The sequence below is a fragment of the Thamnophis elegans genome, chromosome 1 (genome assembly GCF_009769535.1).
Source record: "Thamnophis elegans isolate rThaEle1 chromosome 1, rThaEle1.pri, whole genome shotgun sequence".
Taxonomy (NCBI): domain Eukaryota; kingdom Metazoa; phylum Chordata; class Lepidosauria; order Squamata; family Colubridae; genus Thamnophis; species Thamnophis elegans.
Window position 1 is genome coordinate 166,174,746 of NC_045541.1, and position 10,078 is coordinate 166,184,823.

General features: G+C 37.9%; 1 protein-coding gene across 1 annotated transcript in view; it reads right to left on the reverse strand.

Annotated features, from left to right (window-relative positions):
* Positions 1 to 9,643, reverse strand: part of INSR (insulin receptor) — an 84,334-nt gene extending 74,691 nt beyond the window's left edge. Inside the window, exon 1 of the mRNA XM_032238397.1 lies at positions 9,062 to 9,643. Coding sequence (XP_032094288.1) covers positions 9,062 to 9,152 — 91 coding nt within the window. The 5' untranslated portion in view covers positions 9,153 to 9,643. The remainder of the gene's footprint in view (positions 1 to 9,061) is intronic.
* Positions 9,644 to 10,078: the final 435 nt, after the last annotated feature.

The following is a 10,078-nucleotide window of genomic DNA, read 5'->3' on the forward strand; positions in this document are numbered from 1 at the left end:
TCACAGAACCAGTAAATACCGCCTCTGACTGGGCCCGCCCCCATCTCTGCCTCTCAGCTGATCGGGAGGAAACGGGGATTTTGCAGTAACCTTCCCCTGGAGTGAATGGAGATTTTACAGTATCCTTGTCCTGCCACTCCCAACAAGCCATACCCACCAAGCCACGCCCACAGGACCGGTAGTAAAAATTTTTTGAATCCCATCAATGCAGAACACACTATTGATTAAACACATATAAGATAAATGTGCACACTCTTTTGACTCCAAAACCAACTTCTAATGCTATACAAGTTAAATTAGAAAGGGAAATAAAGGCAACCAAATACCCTAATATCCACAAAAGCCATTTACACTTAGTCCTGACAAATGCCACCATAGTGATCAATGCCAACAGGATCTAACAAGCTGGACTACTGTCCTAGGAGCCCTTTTCACAAAAGAAAGCCACATTAAAAAAAACAATACTTTCCTAGCAGAAATTGTCCCATAAATTCAATCACTGCAAAACATTTAGCAACCTGGTTTCTTCAGTGCTGAGTCTGCAACTTGGGCCAGATTTAGACTTCGTTCCACCACAGGAGCCCTACTGGCACAAGACAGAATGTACAATCTTCTTATCAATAGTCTTAAGTACGTGTTTCTGAAGACTGCAAAGCTAGCTTCATAGATGCATTCTAGTGTAATTAAATTACGAATGCCACTTTGTGAGTAATCATTTAAGACCCATTAATTAAAAAAAATATTAACTTGGCAACATTACTGTGAAATCTGGAACAATATGGTTGCTCAACGGGATTCTTTTGGCATTATAGCTAAGTTGTCTCATAAATCATCAATGGAATTTTTTACTCTGTTTTAAAGCAACACTGCATACTTCTGGTGCCTTAAAAGGTAATACAGGAAGGGTCTCAGGACAAATAACTATCTCTGCATTAACATTTGTGAAGATCAACATAGAGAGGACAAAATAGTAGCTATTTTATGGATTTCCTACACTACAAATAATGTATTAAGATAAAAACTGAGTAATATCCCTGTATTTAAATAATAAAACATTTTAAGTCTTAATGTGATCGAATTCTAAAGCCACCGAACAAATTCAAGTCCCTTACACACAAAGGTGGTATGCAGCCGGTTCGCACCGGTTAAGGGGAACCAGTAGTGGCGGCGGTGTGAGGCTCCGCCCAACCAGCCTGACATCATCATGGACCTTCTGCACATGCCCAGAAGCTCCCACTACCAAACCGGTAGTGAAGAGAATAGGATATCATTACTGATTACACAGCATTAAAAATAATTTAAAAATAAAAATTAGAAAGCACCAATAACAAGCAATTGTACTGGAGAAGAAATAACCACTCTAGCACCACAGTTACAATACAGTTAACAAGAGCTCCTTCCATCCTCTATCCAAGCTTATCTAAGCCTGTGAGAAACAGCCCTGTTCTCATTAAAGAGCCTCCAAAGCCCTTTTAGAGGTCAGCATTGTATTGCCTTTTTGACCAGTTGGATGCTTCTGAAGTTCACAAGTAGTCACTGCAGCTGGCACTCACAGTCATTATGCCCACTGGATATTATTAACCTTGCCAAATCCTGTTTTAAAGTCATCTATATTTTCTTAATAGACAACCTTAAGGAAGATATTTTAACAAACCTATAACAAACCACCTATACTTGTCAATTTCATCCATAGTATTTGCTAAAGTACCTAAAAGCAAGACTAGGTATTTCCCTCTAAGAATTTATTTATAAAACAGGAAAGTTAGTACAGAATTGCTGATAGGCAATGGAAACAGATGTGGTTTTCTTTTCTAGCATCCTTTGGCAGCACCATCTATGATTTATAGTTCTCTCTAAAAGAGGTTGGGACAACCAAGATTGTACTAATCACTTTTACTACAGAATATTCCCAGTGAATACTAAAGATTACACTGGAGATAAAAGGGGGGGGGGGATCCCTGATGAACTACTGTATGTGATATAACTTAAATACACCCTTCCAGATGTACTAAAGCTTCCATAATATGACTTGGAGAAAAGAAATACACAATTCAGCAGTCCACTTGGCCTGACAAGAAAAGAAGGCATTAGAAAATGTAATACATTGTCAGTTTTGCTGGTCTCATCCTTCGCAATGCTTTTCTTACAATCAAGAAGATGGTAAAGAATTAAGACATCAGAACAGCTAAACTTTCAACTAAAGGAATTTTAAATAATTAGGGAGAGATGTTGTTGGCATCTATTCCACTAGCAGAACAAAATATCTTGTTAGATAAAAGGAGTGTGCTTTCTTCAAGGATTTGTTCAAGACAGTTCTGCTCAGCTTTCAAGGATAATGAATAAGTTCAATGTTTTACTTTCTTTTTAAAGTTTATAAAGGCAACTAGTAGAAGGCCATAAACAAGTCTGATACTGGATTAGGAAGCATGAAAGAAAAGAAAACATGATTTTTAAGAAAGTGATTATCATTAATTAAGTAATCCTTATGAGAACATGCAATTCTGATAAACTCTGCCTTGACATAAAGGCGTAAGCTATCATCCATTTCATTCTTCATTCTTTGGGTCTCTCCATACAGGTACCCCCATAAAATCATGATTTGTTTGTTTCTCTTTCAGGTTTCATATCCAACTCAGCACAATTTGTTTTATGTGTCTACAGAAGTACAACTGAAAGCTAAATTATATAGAAGAGGTGCTTGGTTGAATGCTATATGACAAGATTACCTTTATATTAAGTTAATCTTTTAAGTTAAGTGCTGCTGAGTCTGTAATAGTTTATATATTTGTACTAGAATCCTGAAAACCTGATTCCAAGGGGTGAGTTTTATTTTTAAAATGTTTTAACTTTAATCTACATAACTTTTTACCTATGACTGTAATACCTTTTTAGATTCCGTTGTAATTATTTTAATGTGGTAATACTATTTTTACATACTTGAACTTTGTTATGTGTACATATTAGAAATGCATACATGATCAATAAATAATATAAGTACTTTGGATCAATGGTACATAATGTTTTCACACTGTATATATAGCTACAAAATTAAATTAGTCCCATAATAGTCCTCTAATTTGAAAAAAAAAACTTCCTAGTGTTGTCTTCATTGTCTTTGCTAATACTAATGTGAATACTATCCTTTAAAATATATTTCTAGAATTACTTAGCAACACAGATTTCTCTTAGTGTGCTCATAATTCCCTGATCAATCCCAATACTTGCTTGTTAAGAAAAATAAACCAACCAGCAAACAAAGTCATTTGGCTAGGGTGCTTTATATCAAAACCAAACTATTGCAGTTCAAAATGAGGTTTAACTTACATTTCCTATCTGAAAAAATAGATGGATGAAAATCCCTGTTATCTGTAATGTATGAATTTCTTATTAAAATAATTTATTATTGAATTTATACCCAATCTATTTGCGTAAACTCTTTGAATTAGGTATACAGACCAATTTCATGAGTCTTCCAGATTTACAAAAGTTTAAGTGAGCAAAAATCTAATTCACATATTGAAGGAACCAAAGGATATCAATACTGGCTTCCTGTCCTAGTGCAAGGAACAAGATAGCCACACAACAAAACCCCAACAATTCCAAAATGCCAATCCAATTCAAATAGCAGAAATAACAATATGCTTGCAAAACAGCTCTGGTTAACTCATCTAATGCAAAGTTCAGCTCAGCTCACTTTCTAAACCTTGAGCAAAACCTATTTAATTTATTTACAAGTTTGCCTCTCTGCTGTATAGAAATGTTGAACTATAAGAACCAAATGAAGCAGAATCAGCCGCACAACATCTCTGCAGCAAAGATAACAGCAATTACCAATATTCCAGTCTTGGGTATAAAATGAAATCCAGTTCAAAGTCTGCCAATACAGCTCAACTATAAGAAGTAAATAGCCCCAGAAAGTCATGGAATGAAACCAGGAAAGGAGGAGGGACACAAATTATTATATAAGCTAATTTAATAGTATACCCTTCAGCTATCAAAGAATAAAGTCAAAATAGCACTTTGCTGGGGCAATTCTGGAATGTAAGTGTATGTTTACAGTAAATAATCTGAATAAGAATCCTTCATGACTCACATGAAGGTTTGGCTTTTTTATGGGGAGCACTGGAGAACAGAACAGAAGACCTCAGGGCCATGAACAGAAGAAAAACGTTGATATGGTGAGCATAAAGTTGCAATACGTCTCAAAGCATACCTTTTATTTATTTTTTAAATATTCTGGGAGAAAGATATTTATAATTTCATCTGCCAGCAAATACCATCAGGTTAAGCTGCATATCCTTCATTTAATTCAAATAAAAATCAGGGCAAGTTCACTGGCAACCCAAAATGCTTAAAATAATAAGGAATTATTTTAAGAAAGCAAGTTGCTTATCTGATCATTTATACTTTCCTTCTGTAACCTGAAAATAATATCTTCCTACTAAACTATACTATAGCTACAAACAAATACCCTAGTCAATAAAACCTTTGGAGAAGCATATTGCCTGACTGTTATCATTTTTTTCCATTAACATATTTCAAAGCCTTAATAATTAAAACCCTAATATTGGAAGAAGTATAATTCAGCTGAATTCAAATTTAAGCCTAGATCTATCAAGACTTTTCTCCATACACAAGGTTTTTTTTGAAGTTGGAAAACATCTTATTATCTAATTTTTTATTTAAAGAATTACATTTATGATATTATTGTAGAAACTAGAGAAAGGCTGTTGACTAGTTTAGGCTTTGAGTTTTAGAAAGAAATTTAATGTTTGCTTGGGGAAAAATACCAAACTCCAACATAGAACAGATAAATCTAATTCAGTTAATAAACTGCCATCAAATGCTACAGTAGTACTACTATTATTTTCTGCAGGAACTTGTTTAGGTTTCTTTCATTTACCTCATTTTGCTTAAATGCCAATGCCTACCCACAAACATATTTTGTTTATTTAAAGTTAATACTTACTACATTAAAAAGAAGTTACTTTGTACCAGCTAGCAAATGCTGTAAAATATTTGGTTTTGTGTATGTATTCACAGAGAGATAGACAACCCTCAAGATGGAACTGTGTGTTTTCTTGGCACAACTCAAAAACCCAGAATGCCAACCAGCACTTTGCATAAAAGAATACTAACATAACCTCTCTGGCAAAGTGTCATTTTGACTCCCTATTTTATATATAGCCAGTTCTGAATATATAGACAGGGATTGTACAATTATACCTCTGCATGTTCCCAATGCCACATTTGAGAGAAACCCTTTTAGAACCTGATGCAGAAGGCAAATTAAAAACACTGGGAAGGAGAAACTAGGACCCATTTCAAAATATTTGTGGCAAAACATTAAAAGTGGTAGATCCAAAAAGCCTGGTTAAGCACAGAAATTATTGTAGTTAACCTTAAGTGAAATGTAATGTAATGTCTGTCTGTCTGTCTGTCTGTCTGTCTGTCTCTCTCTCTCTCTCTCTCTCTCTCTCTCTCTGTCTCTCTGTGTGTGTGTGTGTGTATGTGTATACATACACATACAAATTTGGATTTAATATTTTCTTTACATTGGGGACAAAGTGGTTCCCTTACTGAAATACAGCAAAGTGCCAAAAGAACTACAGCCATATCATATTCAAACGCCCTTGGGACCTTGAACTTTCTCTCCATAACTCACAAAGTTTTTTTTCTTTAGGAAAAAATAAATTCATCTTGAAATAGTAGGCCTCTCCATGCAAAAGGCCATGTTTTATTTTTTACCCAATGCGATTCACAGCATGCAAAAATTCTCTAAGTTAAATTCGTAGAAGAAATAGCTTTAGTCCCATCTAACATTGCCAAATAAATTTCTCATAGAAAAAATGGTTCATTTTTCTAAACACAACGCAAACCAAGGAAACCAGAAAATGGACGCAATTTTTACCGGTAGAGAAATAAAAGCCCCATAACACGTATTTCTTACATCAGTGGTTTAGGTTTACAGTAGTTGATATTATAAAGGTAAAGGTTTCCCCTGTCCAGATGTGTCGGATTCTAGGGTACAATGCTCATCTCCGTTTCTTAGCTGAGGGAGCCAGCATTGTCCAAAGATATTTCAATCATCATGGGGCCAGCATGACAATATGCCGAGGTGCATGGAATGCAATTACCTTCCCATTGAAGTGGTGCCTATTTATCTACTCACATTTGTATGTTTTCAAATTGCTAGGAGGGCAGGAGGTGGAGCATGTAATGTGAGCTCACCCTGTCAAGCAGCGCTCAGCTCTCTAACCTGGGCTGTCAGGTTTCCAGCTGACAAGCTCAGTGTCTTTAACTGCTGAGCCACCACACCCCCTTCCTTTATTTGGGGGACACAATTTGCTGCTCCATTGTGACAAGCAAATCTACCTTTTCCTTCCTTACAGTAGAACATTTATAATCATTATAACAGGCAAGGAAGCTAACTGAGACAAAAAGAGGATTGCAGACCCATAAAAGAACAAGTTTTCAATGGAATAATTCCATGGCTTTATGGGCGTAATCCATTTCAATACTATTTACTTTTACTAATCCTTGAAATATTTATTAGAAAAATAGCTGGAAAATAGTCAATAAAACTGCAAAAGGCTTTAATTTCATTCACAGGCACAGTACATGTACAGACATCATAATAATCACAGCTATTAAAATAAATTTAATAATTTCACTACTTCACAGAAAACATTACTGAACTCTTAACCAGTACTGCAACTTCACACAAATGTAATTTTCTACTTCTGAGCCACCTTATGTCCAAGCTGCAAAATGGGGACCTCAGCTTTTGTTTAATATATATCTGTGCATTCACACAATTTAAAATAAAATTCACACAACCTAAAGAGCTATAGATGTATCTTATATTCTTGCTTCCTGGTGTTCAGAGGAAAGAAGAAGAAAAGCAAGATGTGATTTTGCTACTGCTATAATTTAATTCTGGTTTATGCTTACCAAGTGGACACAAAGGTGCTTTCTTTCATAAGGCAACTTGTTTGGCTGGAAGAAAGTCCAGTTGCCTTTTGAAAGAAAGCACCTTTGTGACAACCATAACCCAACAACTGAGAATCTCCATAGACATTCACCAAGTGGATCATCAACTATGTTCTTCAGCAGCAGAAAAAGATATAGAGAGATGCATGCCTCACCCCTGTAGCCAGTTTTACCCAGAAAATGCAAGAGCCTGGAAACAGAGAATGCTCCTTTACCATAAAATGTCATAAATATTAATGTCACCAAGTCACTATCAACAATAGTATTAACAGTACAGTTGTTAGCATCCTTGAATGACAAATATATTGCCTGCCCCAAGTGAGCTACTCTGGACTATAATGTAACATTTTTAAAATTATTTCATTTAAGCCAGAAAATTACTTGAAAAAAAAGGTGATGCTTGAACTAGATACCACTGAAAGTCCCAAATATGAATCCTAAGAAAACACTTAAGAATACAAATGTGATTAAATAAGAGTAATATTAATAATGTTGTGTGAAATATACAATAGTATATATACCATATAGCATATCTATGGACAAAAATATTCAGAATAAAATGTTACATGCAATTTTATTTAGTTTGTCTAACTGAGGATTTAAATGATCCTTTATGTGTGTAAGACTAATGTTTACAATAGTTAATACTTAATAGTTTTATGGAGGGTAAGCAGAATATAAACATATTGAAATAAATAAGTATACTTACACATCCAGGGTGTTATCCAATAAACACTTTTAAGAGTTCTGCTTATTTTAGTGTAGCAAAAATACAAAAGGAATTCTTTTACAGAATTCAATCACAATTTACACAGTAAATTTTATTTGATAGAAAAAAGATAGAAGAATATACTTTTGTCTATCTTGAAAAAGCTTGAAGGGGATTCACACTAAATAATTCTTAGTAAAAGACACTAAATTATAAAATATAAAATATTATTATTCAGATTAAGACACCTTGAGTTGTTTGAAATCTCTATAAACTGCATTGAATAGAACTACTATAAAGTACAATAAATAAGTTGTCAAACTGTCATAAGATTTTTTACCATAAAACTCACAAATTGAGAATATGATATCCATATTACTATCACATTCTACTTAGGAAGCCAAAAGAGGCACACATAGGACTCATCCAGTCACTTTGGTAAGTAATACTAAATTGCCAATACAATTGTTACAGTTAAAATGATCAAAATAATAATAATAATATAAAAGATCCTCAGAAGCCTCAGAGCAAATACTTCTGGGGAAAAAACAGACCAGAAAACCCAGCCTTAGCCTCTCATTCAATAGGTCCTTGGACTTTTGTAACTATTTGTACCATTGCACTGACAAAACACTTCACTGGAAAACTTCAAAGCACGCTCCCATTAAGGAAATTGTCTACTATATTCACACATGTGCCTAGTTTTTAACTTAACTTGACTCAGCCTTCCATCCTTCCGTAAAATGAGGACCTAGACTGTTGGGGGCAATATGCTGACTCTGTAAACTGCTTAGAGAGGATTTTAAAAGCACTATGAAGTGGTATATAAGTCTAAGTGCTATATTGCTATTGCTAAATCTGACTGTAAGGCAAAACTCCAAAGCATCCCTCTGTCTATACCTCCCAAAGTTAGGTAAGATGGGAGAGGTAAATATGTGTTAGGATGGGCTAGATGATAGACAGACAGACAGATAAGAGATATATAGGTTAGATGATAGATAGATAGATAGATAGATAGATAGATAGATAGATAGATAGATAGATAAGATTAGATGAGTGAGACAGACAGACAAGACATCCCTCAGACACAGCTGAGATCACTTGTTCTTGCACCGACAAACAAGTTATTGACCAAGAGACATACCTTTGGCAGCCCTAGGTAAGCGCTTTCAAATAACCTCACCTCAAGTAAGTGATATGAAGGCTGCCCCACAGCAACGCAACCAACAAGACATGCATGCATATTACTGCCTCCTCTCTAGCGCTCTTTCTACTATTCAAACCACGGCTTTAAAAAGAAAAAGAAAAAAGCATCACCCCGAATCCCCACGACCCCCGTTCCTCTTCCTCGGCACTCACCCTTGGCCAGGCTCCAGGTGCCCATCCCAGCCAGAGCCACGGCCAAGGCCAAAGCCAGGGCCGGCCCCGACCACCACCGCGAGGGACGCATGGCGAGGTGGCGGCGGCGGCGGCGGCGGCGCCCGTGGGCTGCGCTGTCAGGAGCAGTCGAGGCTCCGGGCCCGCTTCTGCGTCAGGCTCTGCAGGACCGCCGTTTGTGCTGCTGCTGCTGCTGCCGTTCGGCGGGGCCTTCTCATACCCGCCAACGAGGGCAAGAAGGAGCCCGCCTCCTACCCGCGCCCGCCAGCGACTGACAGGAGCGCTGAACGGCGTTGCTTGAGTCGGTCAGTCGGTCGGTGGGTCCGTCGGCGGTGAACAAAACAGCCCCGCCGCCGCGCCTCCTCCAGCCGCCGAGCGCGCCCAGCCGTGCGTGCCCTTTCCCCCCGCCTTCCTTTCCCTCGCGGTTCGCGGGGGACAAAAACAACAACAACCCACGAAGCCGCCCGCTAGAGCCAAGACCACCCCCGCTAAACAAGCAGCAGCCGCAGCGGCGGCGGCGGTGGCGGAGCGTAGGGCGGAGAAGCGAAGAGCAACGAGGCGCGGCGAAGGGCCGGGCCTGATGGGTCCTGGTCCTCCTCCTCCTCCTCCTCCCCTTTCTCAGCTATGAGCCGGGCAGCCCTGGAGACGGGAGGGAAAAAGCGGATCCCGGAGTCCTGGACGGGAAGGCGGGCGACGGTGACAGTCCCAGGCAGGGAGAACACCCGCGCGCTCTGTGAGGGGCTTCAACCTCTGACTGGGAAACGAGGCTGGGTGGGTTTATATAGTAACGCATTTAATCGCAAGAGAGGCAGGTTAATTAGAGACGCATTTAGAGACCAGTCAACGCATTGATAGGGCAGCAATTAATGAAGGGGGGGGTGTGTTAAATTGGTAATTACAGAGAGGGAATAGCAAAGGGTGTGAAAACATGTATTAAATGGGTTTGAGAGGATGGCCAAAAAGGGTGGTTAAACTAGAACAGATTAAAAACAAGTATAA